The 20,344-nt window shown below is 42.0% G+C and overlaps 1 protein-coding gene across 2 annotated transcripts in view; it reads left to right on the top strand.

The window, feature by feature from the left end:
* LOC129829850 (IQ motif and SEC7 domain-containing protein 1-like) overlaps window positions 1-20,344 on the top strand; it is a 72,628-nt gene that overhangs the window by 25,294 nt on the left and 26,990 nt on the right. The window contains exon 3 of one of the 2 annotated variants that reach the window (XM_055891831.1): window positions 7,657-7,824. The exons of the other annotated variant lie outside the window; for it this stretch is intronic. Within the exon in view, the coding sequence (XP_055747806.1) occupies window positions 7,657-7,824 (168 nt within the window). The remainder of the gene's footprint in view (window positions 1-7,656; window positions 7,825-20,344) is intronic. 2 annotated transcript variants of the gene reach the window in all.

The raw sequence follows: 20,344 nt of genomic DNA, 5'->3' as shown, positions 1-20,344 counted from the left end.
TCCCTGTGTGCTGCTATCCTTGCCTTTCTTCACTCTGCCCTCCCTCCTTCAAAATTCCTCTACTGTTAGTGTGCGTATGTGTGTGTGTGTGTGTGTGTGTGTGTGTGTGTGTGTGTGTGTGTGTGTGTGTGTGTGTGTGTGTGTGTGTGTGTGTGTGTGTGTGTGTGTGTGTGTGTGTGTGTGTGCGTGTGTACATGTAACAATATAACATACCCCCTCTGTTAATGTTACTGTTAATTTTGCTGTTCATGTTAGTTAAGGAGATGCTGCTAACGAACAGGAGTCAGGAGGCCTCTCTGTGCAAGACTAGCTCTCTGTGCAAGGCTAGCTAGGTCTTGCATAACAACATCTGCTCTGAGATCTCACTTCTTCACTTAGAGTCAGACCCCAGGCTAAATAATCAGGACTATTCTAGAATTATACTTTTTTACTGTAGAATTATCAGTGTAGCAGGACTAATATGTCATGACATAGTAAAGTAGGGTTCACACAGATTTGGGTAGAAGCCTTTCTTTCCCATGGTGTTCTGCTCTGTAGGCTTCCTCGAAAACATTGGATACTTGCCTTAATGTTTAGGCAGAAAACTTTCTCATCAGTACAAAAATAACTGTAAGTACTGTAACCTGTATTTAATCAGAATAAATAGGGACGTGCTTTGATCTCAGCTACCACATTCAGCACTATCAAAGCCCCTGCTGACAGGTTGTTTTGATTTAATTGGAACTCTTATCATCATCCACGCTACGCAAACCAGCGCTGCTGCCTCTGCATAATTATAATGTTTAGTCATGTTTTACCTCTTCCATTCTCTCTCTATAACAGAAGGCCAGCATCCCGGAGTCGCCTCTTCACTGTTGACGTTGAGACTGGTGTTTTGCGGGAACTATTTAATGAAGCTGCCAGTTGAGGACCTGTGAGGTGTCTGTTTCTCAAACTAGACACTCTAATATACTTGTCCTCTTGCTCAGTTGTGCACCGGGGCCTCCCACTCCTCTTTCTATTCTGGTTAGAGACAGTTTGCACTGTTCTGTGAAGGGAGTAGTACACAACGTTGTACGAGATCTTCAGTTTCTTGGCAATTTCTCGCATGGAATAGCCTTCATTTCTCAAAACAAGAATAGACTGATGAGTTTCAGAAGAAAGGTCTTTGTTTCTGACCATTTTGAGCCTGTAATCGAACCCACAAATGCTGATGCTCCAGATACTCAACTAGTCTAAAGGCCAGTTTTATTGCTTCTTTAGTCAGCGCAACAGTTTTCAGTTGTGCTAACATAATTGCAAAAGGGTTTTCTAATGATCAATTAACCTTTTAAAATTATAAACTTGGATTAGCTAACACAATGTGTCATTGGAACACAGGAGTGATGGTTGCTGATAATGGGCCTCTGTACGCCTATCGTTTCCAGCTACAATAGTCATTCACAACAGTAACAATGTCTACACTATATTTCTGATCTATTTGCTTTTCTTTCAAAAACAAGGACATTTCTAAGTGACCCTAAACTTTTGAACAGTAGTGTATATGTATACAGTTGAAGTCAGAAGTTTACATACACTTAGGTTGGAGTCATTAAAACTTGTTTTTCAACCACTCCACAAATGTTTTGTTAGCAAACTATAGTTTTGGAAAGTTGGTTAGGACATCTACTTTGTGCATGACCCAAGTCATTTTTCCAACAATTGTTTGCAGACAGATTATTTCACTTATAATTGTCACGTTCCTGACCGGTTTTCTGTTATTTTGTATGTGTTTGACGGTCAGGGCATGAGTTTGGGTGGGTAGTCTATGTTATGTGTTTCTATGTTTGTTAAAGGGTGACCTGATATGGTTCTCAATTAGAGGCAGGTGGTTTTCATTTCCTCTGATTGAGAGCCATATTAAGGTAGGTGTTTTCACATTGATTGTTGTGGGTGGTTGTCTCCTGTGTCTGTGTTTGTCGCGCCACACGAGACTGTCTCGGTTTGTTTGTACGTTCGTTCTTTTGTGTAGTCATTTTCCTGTTCGTGAGTTCTTCGTTGTATGTAAGTTTGCATGTCCAGGTCTGTCTACGTCGTTTGTTATTTTGTTAGTTATTCAAGTATAGTTCGTTTTTGTCTTGTTCAATAAATTCATTATGTCCTATGACAACGCTGCATTTTGGTCGAATCCCTGCTCCTCCTCTTCGGATGAATAATTCACTGTATCACAGAAGTCAGGAGTTTACATACACTAAGTTGACTGTGCCTTTAAACAGCTTGGAAAATTCCCCAAAAATATGTCATGGCTTTAGAAGCTTCTGATAGGCTAATTGAGATAATTTGAGTCAATTGGAGGTGTACCTGTGGATGTATGTCAAGGCCTACCTTCACATTCAGTGCCTCTTTGCTTGACATCATGGGAAAATCTAAAGAAATCAGCCAAGACCTCAGAAAAAATTGTAGACCTCCACAAGTCTGGTTCATCCTTGGGAGCAATTTCCAAACACCTGAAGGTACCACGTTCATCTGTACAAACAATAGTACGCAAGTATAAACACCATGGGACCACGCAGCCGTCATACCGCTCAGGAAGGAGACGCGTTCTGTTTCCTAGAGATGAACGTACTTTGGTGCGAAAAGTGCAAATCAATCCCAGAACAACAGCAAAGGACCTTGTGCTGGAGGAAACAGGTACAAAAGTATCTATATCCACAATAAAACGAGTCCTATATCGACATAACCTGTAAGGCCGCTCAGCAAGGAAGGAGCCACTGCTCCAAAACCGCCATTAAAAAAAGCCAGACTACGGTTTGCAACTGCACATGGAGACAAAGATTGTACTTTTTGGAGAAATGTCCTCTGATCTGATGAAACAAAAATAGAACTGTTTGGCCATAATGACCATCGTTATGTTTGGAGGAAAAAGGGGGAGGCTTGCAAGCCGAAGAACACAATCCCAACCGTGAATCATGGGGGTGGCAGCATCATGTTGTGGGGGTGCTTTGCTGCAGGAGGGACTGGTCCACTTCACAAAATAGATGGCATCATGAGGTATGAAAATTATGTGGATATATTGAAGCAACATCTCAAGACATCAGTCAGGAAGTTTAAGCTTGTTTGCAAATGGGTCTTCCAAATGGACAATGACCACAAGCATACTTCCAAAGTCAAAATGGCTTAAGGACAACAAAGTCAAGGTATTGGAGTGGTCATCACAAAGCCCTGACTTCAATCCCATAGAACATTTTTGGGCAGAACTGAAAAAGCGTGTGCAAGCAAGGAGGCCTACAAACCTGACTCAGTTACACCAGCTCAGTCAGGAGGAATGGGCCAAAATTATAATTGGAGGTTAAGCTAAGTCAAGGAATTTTTACTAGGATTAAATGTCAGGAATTTTGAAAAACGGAGTTTAAATGTATTTGGCTAAGGTGTATGTAAACTTCCAACTACAACTGTATATCGTCTTTGTATCTCAAAATCATTGTAATGTGGTTAAGCTTAAAAATAAAAAGATAAAAGATCAAATTCAACCAGAGAGTGCGCTTAGATCGTGGGAAAAGGCTGCACTTGACCGGTGTGCTTGAAATGCGGCCTTTTGAGCTGTCATGCGGCCGAATGCTGCAGACAACACATTCACGGGTCACTACGGAGGAGTTTTGGTTCCTGACTCAAAGTGAATACCCTACCTTCTCCCTCAGAATATTAAAACTCATGGTACCCTTTGTCAGCTTATATCTGTGCGGAGCTGGATTCAGCAGTGCTCTCGTCTGCATTAAAACCAAATATGTTACCCATTTCAAGAAGCTAGGCGTATGTCGCACGTCACTACTTCACAGGAGAGGCATTTGTTTTTTATCAAAATACGTTTTTTGCCAGAAATGCCTTCTGGAATATGTGAACTTTCATGTTCCTTTATAACAAATGTGTATGCCATCTGTAAATACGAATGAAATTGTTACATCATAAGCCTAGTTGGTTTAGCCACGGAAAAATACAGGAACCTTCCCGCTAGCCATGATTGGCAGAGATAAATCATGGGCTGGACATGCCGAGAGATGAGTTCAGATTGGTCTGCCATGTAGCATGCTTCTGTCGATAACATGAGCTGCTCAGTATGTGTAGATAGTTTACAGGCGCTATTGACAAAGATCAGTGGGAAAACGTTGTGATGGACTACTTTCTGGAGGACAATCATGCCATGCTGACTCTCTCTGACTCTGAAAATGAATCAGATGATGAGGAAATCCCAGATTTAGGTAAAAACACTTTTATTTAACCAGATATTGTATAATCTTCTGATGACCGTGACGGGGAAGAAACGGCAATCAACAGTGTTGTTGTTATGGAAGAAGTTGACTGAGTTTTGAAATCAGTGAAATGCCCAGTGGAAGCAGAGATGATTGCCGAATGTGGAGAGAGTCGAAAAGAGAACACAGGCGCTAGCGACAAAGATCATTGGGAAGAAGTTGTGATGGACTACTTTCTGGAGGACGATTGTGCCATGCGCACTCTCTATGACTCTGAAGATGGATCAGACGATGAGGAAATCCCTGATTTAGGTATAACATTTTTATTTGTACCAGACATTGTATAATCTTCCGATGACAGTGATGTGGAAGAAACGGCGATCAACAGGGTTGTTGTCATGGAAGATGTTGACCGAGTTTTGAAATCAGTGGAATGCCCAGTGGAAGCAGAGAGATGATTGCCAAATGTGGAGAATCGAAAAGAGAACACCTGTCTCCGGGTTTACATCTTCAAACTAAGGATAACCATGGCATCCATGACAGAGAGGGAGAAGCGTTCATCCATGTATACGAGTAAGAGTCTAGCTACATTTTCAGATATTATACATTTCTAATTTTGTCTGAAAGTCGTTTTCATTGCAAGTTAAAGTGTACTGCTAGCTAACTGGCTAATGTTAGCTTGATGGCTCGCTAGCTAACGTTACGTGTATGATCTGTGTAGTAATATTATTTGTATCTCAGAAATCCATTTGTATTGCTAGTTATAGCCTAATGTTAGCTAGTTGGCTAGCAGTGGATGACCGTTCAAACTGATTTTTTTCCCAGTCTGAGCACATTGTTTTTCAAGTTACCAGTTGTCTTGAATGCACTGAAGTTGGAAGTTGGATATTTCAGAGTTCCCAGTTGTTTTGAACGCGACATTAGATACATTATGTCAGACAAATTTGCAATTGACTGTCATAGCCTCACATTAAAAGTATGTGATCGTGAGTTGAGAAGACAATCGGAAATACTGTTAGAATGTCACACGCAAAGTTATGTTCAATTCCAGTTCAAGTCAGCTGAATTGAAATCCAATTTTAGAAAAAAAAATGTATCGCCTCCCGAGTGGCACAGGGGACTAAGGCACTGCATCACAGTGCTAGCTCTGTCGCTACAGATCCTGGTTAGATCCCAGGCCGTGTCGCAGCCGGCTGCGACCGGGAGACCCTTGAGGTGCAGCACAATTGGCCCAGCGCCGTCCAGGTTAGGGGAGGGTTTGGCCGGCCAGGTTGTCATTGTCCCATCGCACTCTAGCGACTCCTGTGGCAGGCCGTGCACAATGCATGCTTACATGGTGTACGGTGTTTCCTCCGACATATTGGTGCTGCTGGCTTTCGGGTTAAGCAAGCAGTGTGTTTAGAAGCAGTGCGGCTTGGCGGGGTCATGTTTTGGAGGACGCACGGCTCTCGACCTTCGCCTCTACAGAGTCCGTACGGGAGTTGCAGTGATGGGACAAGACTGTAACCACCAATTGGATATCATGAAATTGGGGAGAAAAAGGGTAAAAAAAATAAGGAAATGTATCAATATTGAGTATGCATGACATAGTTCAAATAGAGCCAAACGTTCTTGTCACTCACCCTGCACTCTCTCAGATCTGCAGTATCTCTCATCTCTTGGCTAACTCTCTTCCATTAATATCTCATAGTTATCCGCAACTTCTTTCCCTAAGATATTTTTAACTCCACTTACTCCCTCTTACCCATTTAGCTACATGTATGAGGGTATGAGGGACCACTTTAAAACTCCTTTCTTGGTCAGGTGTACTCCAGGTGACCTGCTGAAGTGTGTGAGCAGCGAAAGTGAGTGAGGTCTCTCTCCCTGGCCTCCGCACCACACGCAGCAGGCCCCCATGCTAAATGACCGGGACTGTGTGTCCTTGTCTAACCGCAGCTGCTCGCCTCAGTGAGAGGGCTGCTAATTACATGCTAATCCAACTCAACCAAGAGCTCTCCACTTTCTCCTCTCTCTCCTTTCCATCCAGACATGCTTAGATGCTGCAGATGGAATTACTCCTGATTTTTTGGAAAAGGATAATTTAGATTTTTGAGTGACTTCAAAAAGCGTATGGATTTTTTGTGCACTTTTACTGTATTGCAGGGAGTGGTTTGACTTTGTTATAGAATAATCCAGAAGAGTGGTGTGGTACATTGCAGTGTTGTGTTATATAATCCTTTAAGAGTGGTCTGAGTTTTCAGATATAATCCCCCCTCTCTCTTTCTCTCTCTTCTTCTTCTTTCTCGCTCTGTGTTATTTCATCGTTTTGATGTCTTCATTATTATTTTACAATGTAGAAAATAGTAAAAATAAAGAAAAACCCATGAATGAATAGGTGTGTCCACATTTTTGACCGGTACTGTATATATATATATATATATATCAGTGACGGTCAGAGCCATATATGAGGGAGGATGATATGTTTTAATGAACATGGCCTTCTTTTTTTTACAGCATATTGGATGACTGTCATTCATATTCCATTCACCCAGCTCAATGCAACATCGATAGGTTTAGGCTACTACATGATACTCAAATTTTCCCTGTACCCATCATGAAGTTGCTACTGCCTATGTATGATAGTTTATAACATAATTGCATCGGTCGAGAGAATGTTGAGTAATCAAGGTGACAGACGTTTACACATTCAATACAGCCCTGCACACTCTTGCCTGCATCTAGCTGATCTAGGGTGTAATCATTAGTCCAACAGTTGCAAACGAGAATTTGTTTATCCCTGTTTGTTCCGTTTGCTTCTATCTACGCTTTCTCCTCCTCTCACCTTTTCCCTTCACGTGTGGACTTCAGGGCACAACACATCAGATGTCTGTGACAAGGCGAGAAAAAAAAGCCAAACCTTCATATCATGACCGCTAACCGCTACACACAGCCTACTTCGTTGTCACGTCAAAGTCAACATAGTTACTAGAACTTACGCGTTAGTAAACCCACTACAATCATGCAGTACAGTGTAGTCAGCAGCAATCAGTTTAGCAGTTACACCAGCGGGCCCCGGAGGCAATAAATTAATAAAACCAAAAGCTTGTGAAGTTGGATTCCACCCCTGCACTTTCGCTCAGACAGTCAATAGAATCGAAGATGATGTTGATAGGTCAGGGCGGTTGGCCGCCTCACTGCCTCTGAGGCATTGTTTGCAGCAGCTCTGTACCTTTGTTATCCTTCACTCCCTGAGGTTGTTAGTAACTTCAGTATGGTGGTCATGTTAATCTCGCTCTGTCTACAGGATATATATCTCATGTTTACTACCATTGCTGCTTCACTCAATGTCAATGTGGTTTCTTGTTTCTTGCTTCAATTCAATGTTCTCTTTCTGTCTTCATTTTTGCTTCATCTCTCTGTCTCTTTTCCTCTCTCTCTGTGTGTCTCTGTCTCTTTTTTGGTCTTTCTTAAGTGTCAGGCAGTCACCATCTTACTCAAGCTATCCAATCTCTGCTCCCACAACCCCCACTGCAGCCAGCCCCTATGCCACCCTCCTCCCCACCAGTCTGACTGTTAACAGCTTCTTCAGCCTCCATCAGTACTGCTGCCCCTCGTCTGCCAAACACTCGCAGCAGGCAAGGTAAGGGCCACCTAAAGGCCTTCAAAAGATCCCCAAGAACCTGTGAATACCTCACAACAATCCTTACCTCCTGCAAGACCCTTAGAACCCTAAAAAGATTCCCAGTCCACCACTCCCCTGCCCTGGTCACCAACCCTACCTTCAAAGCTTGCCCTCCCTTACTCCTTCCTACAAATTTACTTCAATCCACTGGTTCTAACCCACTGGTTAACCCTAACACCCTTACCTCATACCCAGCCCCTGACTGGGTGTAAGAACCCTCCATTGCTATGTCACCTGATCCTCTCCCCATTTTTCACTACCTGCTTTGCCTTTCATCACCTTGCCTCCCATACACCTGTGGTAATGTGTCACCAGTTCACCCCTGATCCTAGCCTGTGCCATACTGCCTCCTCATCTTTCTTTCTATCAGGAGTCCTCACTGCTGTTGTCTCCATCTTAACTGCTGTGTCTGAGAGGGGAAGAGAGAGGGCTATCTCTTAAACAGCTTACCAGAGAGCCAGAGAGCTCACTTAAAAAGGGCCTTTATAGAAATGGAGAGATGTCCTCACTTAGAGAAGAGAAAGAACAATCATCTTTAATGAGTGGAGGGTCTGAAGGTGGTTTGAGTCACCACTAAACCCACTGAATCTCTCACAGTATGTCACATTATATATGAATATTGACAAATGTTCATTATTTCATGTAGATTGTAGTAGCTTACTCTCTCTCTCTCTCTCTCTCTCTCTCTCTCTCTCTCTCTCTCTCTCTCTCTCTCTCTCTCTCTCTCTCTCTCTCTAACTCTCTAACTCTCTAACTCTCTAACTCTCTAACTCTCTAACTCCCTAACTCTCTAACTCTCTGCCTGAACTTGAACAGACACCAGCTTCAGTGCATCATGCTCCAGGACTGCCATCTATTGGGAGAGGATATAAAGGCCTAGTGTGCAGTCAGTGGGCGCTAGTTAGCATGTTTGCCTGGACAGGGTATTATGGAAATATGACATAGAATACAGCAGTTGATGGCTAAGCAACACAAATTATAATGTAGCCATGGTAACACATTAGGGTGGCTCACTTGCATGTAGAGTTGCCTCGTGTTAAATATTTAAAATGTTATCCAACAATCCTTAGGGATGGATCAAAATGTACAGAATGGTTACCTGGAGGAAAATGGTGGAGGGTCATGCTTTTTACATTTCAGTCAAGGGGAGGGTTTAGTATTTTTTAAATCTAGTCCAGGAGAGGGTCATGTAGTCTGTAATTGATGACATTTAAACATTTCTCAGTGTTTTAGAATTCGTTGCTTATTAAGCTATATATCAATGTGTGCCCGATACTGCACCTTATCTCTGATTCTCGGCTGGGCGCGCAATATTAAGTGCGTCTATAGGCTATGTAGTGTGGTCTTAATCAAATTATACATAGCCTATAGGCTATAGGCTACGAAGTGCATGCTCGGAGAAGCACAGAGCAAATTTATATTTCTAAGATAGCTGCTGGGATGGTTGGAATACAACTGGGCTGCATTACACACTGCAATGGATATACGAAACCTGAGTCCCAGCCTGCTCTGCTCTTTCTGATCAAAAACTTTTTTGTGTGGTGCCTAACCAATGGTTATGCTGTGTAGGACTACTTTGGCATTTCAGGATAGAGGCTTCTTCCGAAAATATTTTTGGGATTAGGCCTAGTCCAGAAAATCTTGCGCGGAGACTAGCCTGTACAGTGCCAATGTTCTGAACAGTTTGAGAAGGAGAGCACAAAGATGAGAAGGAGGACCGGAGGTCAACTTTCATAGCTTGCTACTACTATAATTGATTTTAAGAAAAACAATGTTTCTTGCCCATGATCTATTTAACAGAGTTATTGACCTCACAATAAGTCAGATTCGAGTAATTTACATTGTGGTGCTGAAACTTGAAGCAGCAGCTGCAGGTGCCGTAAGTAGGCATAATCAATTCCTCAACCCACCATGCACTCTTTAAATAGCCTACCTCCATGTCAGTGAAGGGCTGTTAAGTTAAACCCTAGACTTGAATTGAGGGGTATGAGAGGGTATGCCATAGGCCTACATTTTATTAAAGAAAATGGCAAAAAGCACAGGCCTAAACCCTTGTTAGCTTACGATTTTGAAGAAAATAAAATGGATATATTAATGATATATAACAGTACTTTTTTCCTCGATGCTTTATGCTAGTAACAAGCTGTAAAATACCCGGATTCATATGGGAATATCATTGTTTAGTTTCTTTGACATTCAGAGGCTGAGCTACAACCCTCTATAGCCGAGAAGACAAACAATTGACTTTGCTTGGAAAGTAATCTTATTCTGTCACTATCAACTGATTTAGCTATTCACTTTCTGTACAATAGAAGATGTTTAAACCCAGACAGCTTTTAGGGAAAGCTCATTGGGTTAAGCCACGGAAGAGTAGCAAGCAGTTAAAGCATATAGTTTTCTGCATCGGTAGGGCTACTCTGTTTGGGGTGGATAGGTAGGTCTAACTTTTGAAAGCACATGCTCAGATTCTTAATGACGTCTTATATTTCATTATTTGCAAACAGGAACAGTTTCGTTGTAAACAAGACACACTGATTTTGCATTGGATAAATATGATAAGATGAACACATACAGTACCAGTCAAAAATTTGGACACACCAACTCATTCCAGGTTTTTTCTTAATTTTTTACTATTTTCTACATTGTAGAATAATAGTGAAGACATCAATACTATGAAATAACACATATGGAATCATGTAGTAAGCAAAAAAGTGTTCAAATCAAAATATATTGTACATTTTAAGATTCTTCAAAGTAGCCACCCTTTGCCTAGATGACAACTTTGCACACATTCTCTCAACCAGCTTCACGAGGTAGTCACCTGGGATGCATTTCAATTAACAGGTGTGCCTTGTTAAAAGTTAATTTGTGGAATTTCTTTCCTTCTTAATGCGTTTGAGCAAATCAGTTGTGTTGTGACAAGGGGGTATATATAGGAGATAGTCTTTTACCAAATAGGACTAAGTCCATATTATGGAAAGAACAGCTCAAATAAGCAATGAGAAACAACAGTCCATCATTACTTTAAGACATGAAGGTCAGTCAATGCAGAACATTTCAAAAACTTTGAAAGTTTCTTCAAGTGCAGTCACAAAAACCATCAAGTGCTATGATGAAACTGGCACTCACGAGGACTGCCACAGGAAAGGAAGACTTAGAGTTACCTCTGCTGTAGAGGATAAGTTCATTAGAGTTACCAGCCTCAGAAATTTAAGTAACAGACACATCTCAACATCAACTGTTCAGAGGAGACTGCGTGAATAAGGGATTCATGGTCGAATTGAAATCACTACTAAAGGACACCAATAATAAGAAGAGACTTGCTTGGGCCAAGAAACACAAGCAATGGACATTAGACTGGTGGAAATATGTCCTTTTGTCTGATGAGTCCAAATTTGTGAGACGAAGAGTAGGTGAACGGATGATCTCCGCATACGTGGTTCCCACCTTGAAGCTTGGAGGAGGAGGTGTGATGGTGTGGGGGTGCTTTGCTGGTGATATTGTATGTGATTTACTTAGAGTTCAAGACACACTTAACCAGTATGGCTACCACAGCATTCTGCAGTGATACGTCATCCCATCTGGTCTGCACTTAGTGGGACTATCATTTGTTTTTCAACAGGACAATGACCCAACACACCTCCAGGCTGTGTAAGGGCTATTTAACCAAGAAGGAGAGTGATGGCATGCTGCATCAGATGACCTGGCCTCCACAATCACCCGACCTCAACCCAATTGAGATGTTTTGGGATAAGTTGGACCGCAGGGTGAAGGAAAAGCAGCCAACAAGTGCTCCGCATATGTGGGAACTCCTTCAAGACTGTTGGAAAAACATTCCAGGTGAAGCTGGTTGAGAGAATGCCAAGAGTGTGCAAAGCTGTAGGCAAAGGGTGGATACTTTGAAGAATCTAAAATATAAAATATATTTAGATTTTTTTAACACTTTTTTGGTTACTACATTTTTTATTTATTTATTTATTCATTTATCCGTTATTTTACCAGGTAAGTTGACTGAGAACACGTTCTCATTTGCAGCAACGACCTGGGGAATAGTTACAGGGGAGAGGAGGGGGATGAATGAGCCAATTGTAAACTGGGGATTATTAGGTGACCGTGATGGTTGAGGGCCAGATTGGGAATTTAGCCAGGACACCGGGGTTAACACCCCTACTCTTACGATAAGTGCCATGGGATCTTTAATGACCTCAGAGAGTCAGGACACCCGTTTAACGTCCCATCCGAAAGACGGCACCCTACACAGAACAGTGTCCCCAATCACTGCCCTGGGGCATTGGGATCTTTGTTTAGACCAGAGGAAAGAGTGCCTCCTACTGGCCCTCCAACACCACTTCCAGCAGCATCTGGTCTCCCATCCAGGGACTGACCAGGACCAACCCTGCTTAGCTTCAGAAGCAAGCCAGCAGTGGTATGCAGGGTGGTATGCATAGTTTTGATGTCTTCACTATTATTCTACAATGTAGAAAAAAAGTAAAAATAAAGAAAAACCCTTGAATGAGTAGGCTGTAATTTCGGTAATATGTGTGGTATTCAAAGATATTTTGCTAATATGTAAAATGACAGAATTGCAGGAGATTTTTTATTAAAGGCTATTTTTCTCCGACCTGCAAATATGATGATCGACTCATGCAATCTTTCCACTTCTACTCTTGTCTATGGTGGTCTGCGAACCCACAACCTTCTGACCCGCAGCCCTGTTGTAACGGCTGTCTAATGCCTCCTCCTCGGATGAGGAGGAGGAGTAAGGGTCGGACCAAAATGCAGCGTTGTATGTAGACATAATGAATTTAATAAATGAAACACGAAGAACACTTGAATTGATTACAAAATAACAAACGACGTAGACTGACCTGAACAAGAACTTACATAAACACGAAGAACGCATGAAACAGGAACAGACTACCTAAACGAACGAACGAACGAACGAAACAGTCCCGTGTGGTGCAAACAGACACAGACACAGGAACAATCACCCACAAACAAACAGTGAGAACAGCCTACCTTAATATGGTTCTCAATCAGAGGAAACGTCAAACACCTGCCTCTAATTGAGAACCATATCAGGCAACACGTTTAACCCAACATAGAAACACATAACATAGAATGCCCACCCCAACTCACGCCCTGACCAACTAAACACATACAAAAACAAGGAAAACAGGTCAGGAACGTGACACCTGTGCACTATCAAAATTCCTGCATTGCCATGTAATGCTTACAGGACAAAAACAGTGTCTAAATCTAAGGCTCTGGTCTGTCCAAGATTTGAGGGTAAATGGTAGACATGTTCTCTGCTATCCACTTTATTTTTATTATTATTTTGGGTATAGGGTGGGTCACTTGTTTATTTTTCAAGCATTTAGGGAGGGTTTAGGTCAAAGATATTTTGCTGAAGGGAGTGCCATCCATTTTCATTTCAGAGAGGTCCGATTTTCTCCATGTAACCATTATTATAAATAACGTTCACTCCCTTAGCTTTACTATGATGATCCTGACCTCTGGCTTCAGCTGACACATAGACACAGAAACTTTACTTCAAATTGTTTCCTTTTTACACATTTAGGATATGACAGGAACCTTTCGACAGCCTCCTGCTCCTCTCTTCTCTCAGGATCATTTCCACCAATGTATGCTTTGATCAACTTTTTGTCATGTATTTCTATCTCATGCTTTTTCTCTTTTTCTTGCTATCTGTTTTCTCTGTGTATCTTTTGTCTTTTTCCTTCCTCTCCCTCCCTACTTCCATGTCTCTTTCCCTCACTCTATCTCCTTTCCTACCTCCCTTTCCGTCTGTCTATCACCCTGTCTCCATCCCTCTCTCTCTCTGTCTGTCTCTCGCTTTACCCATTCCCGTTGGTTCCTCAGTGAAAAGTGTGAGGATGATGCATCCCATCAGTTCTGTTGTCCCTCCTCAGGGTGCAGTAGCCCCTCCTCTCGATAACCCTGCACTTTGATTGGTCTCTTGGCATCAAACTGGACAGCTGATTGGTCCTCATGGAGTCAAGCTGGACAGCAACCAATCACCTGAGTCGGACTCTCAGTCTCTATGAGGGACTCCAGTTGAATGACACTGGACAGAACCCCAGTCTGGATGGATTTAAATGGAATGATCCTTCTTTAGTTGCATGCAAATTTTAGTCTCATTCGGATAGTTGTTGTGATAGTGATTTACCAGAAAGTATGACTCAGTGGTAGTTAGGTTCACGAACTGTGATGTTTTCCTCGCATACTGTATATCTCTGTCTCTTATTTGCTCACTGTCTGAGATCATTAGCTTTTCTCTGCTCATCTCACACCTGTCTCCTCAGTTTTAAAGTAGCCTAGTCATTATTTGTGTTCAGCAGCTACTACACTGCCACCCAAGTCTGTGAGAAGCTAGTTCTTATCATCACACAATGAGATTGAACAAAAAAAAAGCTATTTCAACGGATTGAATGTCCTGGTATTTGTTTGTGTTTGTTTAGAAATGTTAGAGGACATTGATCCGTATCTAAAATAAACACATCATAATTGGTGCAGAGAAGAATTTAAAAAATGGTCCTGATGTACACCCATCATAATTTCCCACTGTAAATGTAGTTGTAGTGTAGACCTCGGGACAGCAGAGGGCAGTGATTATAATCTCAATGGTAGAGTAGTCCTACTGTACTTCTCAACTGTGTCTCTGAGACACATACAGTAATCGACCGGTAACTGTGGGCACGGGCATCTTCAATAAAATGTTGGTGACCAATAGAAAATGATATCTGTGTGTATTTATGATGTATGCGTGTTTTCTTTACTTGAATCACACATTAGACCTACACATGAACACACCCACACACTCATGAAGGTATAGTAGTGTACAGTATATCAGAAATGGAGTGTGACGTGACATAATACACCAGGTATCAAGCTATATAGACCTGACTCCATCCCTTCATTGGTGCCATTTGAATGAGAAGTAAAGTATCCCCCCTCTGACCCTTTCTCTCCTAGCTGTTCTGTTGTGACTGGTGTGTTTGTACTATTTGTCACTGTGTAATAGTGTGTGTGTTTGTAGTATTTGTCACTGTGTAATAGTGTGTGTGTTTGTACTATTTGTCACTGTGTAATAGTGTGTGTGTTTGTACTATTTGTCACTGTGCAATAGTGTGTGTGTTTGTACTATTTGTCACTGTGTAATAGTGTGTGTGTTTGTACTATTTGTCACTGTGTAATAGTGTGTGTGTGTTTGTACTATTTGTCACTGTGTAATAGTGTGTGTGTGTTTGTACTATTTGTCACTGTGTAATAGTGTGTGTGTTTGTACTATTTGTCACTGTGTAATAGTGTGTGTGTGTTTGTACTATTTGTCACTGTGTAATAGTGTGTGTGTGTTTGTACTATTTGTCACTGTGTAATAGTGTGTGTGTGTTTGTACTATTTGTCACTGTGTAATAGTGTGTGTGTGTTTGTACTATTTGTCACTGTGTAATAGTGTGTGTGTGTTTGTACTATTTGTCACTGTGTAATAGTGTGTGTGTGTTTGTACTATTTGTCACTGTGTAATAGTGTGTGTGCCTGCCTGTCGGTCAGCTGGGTAATGCGAGAAGGAAAGAAACGGGGAGGGAGTGTGAGAGAGTTTGGGCGGGGTGAGTAAGTTCAGAGCTGTCAAAAGACTGTAAAGAATATATCCTTGCTGCTCTGAAGGGCGAGTGAGAGAACCTGAGTGTGTGTTTGTGAAGTGTGTGTGTGTGTGTGTGTTTGTTATCGCGCTTCACCAGTCTGTGTGGGACCTCTCTTTAACTGCAGCAGCAGCACGGTAAGGACTCTTGATTTCACTCCCAAACTTTCTGTACAGCGCAACAGAGATGACATGCTGTAACTAGGTTTTGTGTGATTGTCAGTTGGATTGTATGTAAAATGTGTGTGTATGCACTGTATGTGTTTATTAAAGAGCTCACTGAGTCAGTATGACTGAGTCACTATGCTGGACCTACTGTGTTACGAAGGCTGTTTAACTCAGCTCCAGTCTATGTTCTTGATGTATTTCTTTCTATTTGAACAGCTTCTATAGATAATATGACTGTGTATGAACAATTAACTGTACACAATGGTGTCTATTTTTTAAATATATTTTTTAATTTTTAATTTAACCTTTATTTAACCAGGTAGGCCAGTTGAGAACAAGTTCTTATTTACAACTGCGACCTGCCAAGATAAAGCAATGCATTGCAACAAAAAACAACAACACAGAGTTACACATGGGATAAACAAACGTACAGTCAATAACAAAATAGAAAATCTGTATACAGTGTCTGCAAATGAAGTAAAGAGGTAAGGCAATAAATAGGCCATAGTGGCGAAGTAATTACAATTTAGCAATTAACACTGGAGTGATAGATGTGCAGCTGAGGATGTGCAAGTAGAAATACTGGTGTGCAAAAGAGCAGAAAAAAAGAAAAAAAAACAAATATGGGGATGAGGTAGGTAGTTGGTTGGATGAGCTATTTACAGATGGGCTGTGTACAGCTGCAGCGATCGGTAAGATACTCTGACAGCCGATGATTGGAATTAGTGAGGGAGATATAAGTCTCCAACTTCAGTGATTTTTGCAATTCGTTCCAGTCATTGGCAGCAGAGAACTGGAAGGAAAGGCAGCCAAATGAGATGTTGTCTTTGAGATAAGATAAGGCGGATCTTTACCTAGCAAAGACTTATAGATGACCTGGAGCCAGTGGGTTTGGCGACAAATATGTAGCGATGTGAGGATACATCAGGGTTCTTGGTAGTGTTCATGACAGTAAGTTCATGTTTGCGACAGTGAGAGGTTACATTCAGTAGTGATGAAAGCAGACCTGTCGTGTTCACTGTCTATAGATAGAGCCGAGGGTGGAAGTAGATTAAGTGAAATGCAGGAGTGTGATAATGAATAGCCGTTACCTGTGACGTAGTGTATGTCGTTAAAATGAAAGAGAGCACTTGGTGAGACCATCGCAAACACACACACACACCACACACACACACACACACACACACACACACACACACACACACACACACACACACACACACACACACACACACACACACACACAACAGCATGGTCAAATAATAATAATCACAGTAGTTGTCGAGGGTGCAACATGTCAGCACCTCAGGAGTAAATGTCAGCCGATCATTGAGAGTATCTCTACCGCTCCTGCTGTCTCTAGAGAGTTGAAAACAGCAGGTCTGGGACAGGTAGCACGTCCGGTGAACAGGTCAGGGTTCCATAGCCGCAGGCAGAACAGTTGAAACTGGAGCAGCAGCACGGCCAGGTGGACTGGGGACAGCAAGGAGTCATCATGCCAGGTAGTCCTGAGGCATGGTCCTAGGGCTCAGGTCCTCCGAGAAAGAGAAAGAAAGAGAGAAAGAGAGAATTAGAGAGAGCATACTTAAATTCACACAGGACACCGGATAAGACAGGAGAAGTACTCCAGGTATAACAGACTGACCCTAGCCCCCCACAGCATAAATACTGGGGGCTGAGACAGGAGGGGTCAGGAGACACTGTGGCCCCATCTGATGATACCCCTCCCGGACAGGGCCAAACAGGCAGGATATAACCCCACCCACTTTGCCAAAGCACAGCCCACACACCACTAGAGGGATATCTTCAACCACCAACTTACCATCCTGAGACAAGGCCGAGTATAGCCCACAAAGATCTCCACCACGGCACAACCCAAGGGGGGGCGCCAACCCAGACAGGAAGATCACATCAGTGACTCAAGCCACTCAAGTGACGCACCCCTCCTAGGGACGGCATGGAAGAGCACCAGTAAGCCAGTGACTCAGCCCCTGTAATAGGGTTAGAGGCAGAGAATTCCAGTGGAGAGAGTGGAACCGGCCAGGCAGAGACAGCAAGGGCGGTTCGTTACTCCAGAGCCTTTCCGTTCACCTTCACACTCCTGGGCCAGACTACACTCAATCATATGACCTACTGAAGAGATGAGTCTTCAGTAAAGACATGTCAGTGTACAAGTCACAACTTCCGCCGAAGCCGGTCCCTCTCCTTGTTCGGGCGGAGTTCGGCGGTCGACGTCACCGGTCTTCTAGCCATCGCTGATCCACCTTTCATTTTCCAATTGGTTTTGTCTTTGTTTTCTACACACCTGGTTTTCATTCCCCAATTACTTGTTCATGTATTTAACCCTCTGTTTCCCCCATGTTTTTGTGCGTGACTGTTCTTTGTTCAGGCTGTTACTGACAGCTGGTTATTTGTTACCGGGTTTGGTTATCACACCCGTTTATTTCGTGGTTCCGGTATTTTTCCAGCACCATAGTATTGTGTTTATACTGGTGTTATCTTGTATTAAATACCTTGTCCACGCATCTCAGCTCTCCTGCGCCTGACTCCTTTCACCAGTTACCCAAAGTGTTGTAACGGGTGTCTAGTTCTTCCTCCTCCTCGGACGAGGAGAGGAGAGAAGGATCGGAGGACCAAAATGCAGCGGGTTGTGAATACATAATTAATTAAAAAAAAAAAAAATTATTTAACCTTTATTTAACCAGGTAGGCAAATTGAGAACACGTTCTCATTTACAATTGCGACCTGGCCAAGATAAAGCAAAGCAGTTCGACACATACAACAACACATAGTTACACATGGAGTAAAAACAAACATATAGTCAATAATACAGTGAAAAAAAATAAGTCTATATACAATGTGAGCAAGTGAGGTGAGATAAGGGAGGTGAAGGCAAACAGATATATGTATAAATAAATAAAATATAAAAAGGCCATGGAGGCGAAGTGAGTACAACACAGCAAGTAAAATAAAAACTAAAAAACACTGGAATGGTTGGTTTGCATTGGAAGAAAGTGCAAAGTAGAGACAGAAATAATGGGGTGCAAAGGAGCAAAATAAATTAATAAATAAATACAGTAGGTAAAGAGGTAGTTGTTTGGGCTAAATTGTAGATGGGTTATGTACAGGTGCAGTAATCTATGAGCTGCTCTGACAGCTGGTGCTTAAAGCTAGTGAGGGAGATAGGTGTTTCCAGTTTCAGAGATGAAACTGGAATGAATTTATTGAAAGACAAAGACGAACACGAAAAACACTTGGAGAATTACAAAACAACAAAACGACGTAGACTGACCTAAAACATGAGAACTTACATATAACATGAAGAATGCACAAACAGGTACAGACTACAACTAACGAACGAACAAACCGAAACAGTCCCGTGTGGTGCAACCTACACAGACACGGAAGAAAATCACCCACCAACAAACAGTGTGAACAGCCAACCTATATATGGTTCTCAATCAGAGGAAAACGTCAAACACCTGTCCCTGATTGAGAACCATATAAGGCTAATTACAAGTGACCTAAACATAGAAACACAAAACATAGAATGCCCACCCCAACTCACGCCCTGACCAACTAAACACATACAAAAATAACATAAAACAGGTCAGGAACGTGACAAGTGTTGACAATACAGTTGAAGTCGGAAGTTTACATACACCTTAGCCAAATGCATTTAAACTTCTGACATTTAATCCTAGTAAAAATTCCGTCTTAGGTCAGTTAGGATCACCACTTTATTTTAAGAATGTGAAATGTCAGAATAATAGAAGAGAGAATTATTTATTTCAGCTTTTATTTCATTCATCACATTCCCAGTGGTTCAAAAGTTTACATACACTCAATTAGTATTTGGTAGCATTGCCTTTAAATTGTTTAACTTGAGTCAAACGTTTCGGGAAGTCTTTCACAAGCTTCCCACAATAAGTTGGGTGAATTTTGGCCCATTCCTCCTGACAGACCTTGTGTAACTGAATCAGGTTTGTAGGCCTCCTTGCTCGCACAGGCTTTTTCAGTTCTGTCCAAAATTGTTCTATTAGATTGAGGTCAGGGCTTTGTGATGGCCACTCCAATACCTTGACTTTGTTGTCCTTAAGCCATTTTGCCACAACTTTGGAAGTATGCTTGGGGTCATTGTCCATTTGGAAGACCCATTTGCAACCAAGCTTTAACTTCCTGACTGATGTCTTGAGATGTTGCTTCAATATATCCACATAATTTTCATACCTCATGATGCCATCTATTTTGTGAAGTGCACCAGTCCCTCCTGCAGCAATGCACCCCCACAACATGATGCTGCCACCCCCATGCTTCACGGTTGGGATGGTGTCCTTTGGCTTGCAAGCCTCCCCCTTTTTCCTCCAAACATAACGATGGTCATTATGGCCAAACAGTTCTATTTTTGTTTCATCAGTCCAGAGGACATTTCTCCAGAAAGTACGATCTTTGTCCCCATGTGCTGTTGCAAACCGTAGTCTGGCTTTTTATTGGCAGTTTTGGAGCAGTGGCTTCTTCCTTGCTGAGTGTCCTTTCAGGTTATGTCGATATAGGACTTGTTTTACTGTGGATATAGATACTTTTGTACATGTTTCCTCCAGCATCTTCACAAGGTCAAAATCAAATCAAATCAAATTTTATTTGTCA

The sequence above is a fragment of the Salvelinus fontinalis genome, chromosome 31 (genome assembly GCF_029448725.1).
Source record: "Salvelinus fontinalis isolate EN_2023a chromosome 31, ASM2944872v1, whole genome shotgun sequence".
NCBI classification, from domain to species: Eukaryota; Metazoa; Chordata; class Actinopteri; order Salmoniformes; family Salmonidae; genus Salvelinus; species Salvelinus fontinalis.
This window is presented reverse-complemented; position numbering and strand designations above follow the sequence as displayed.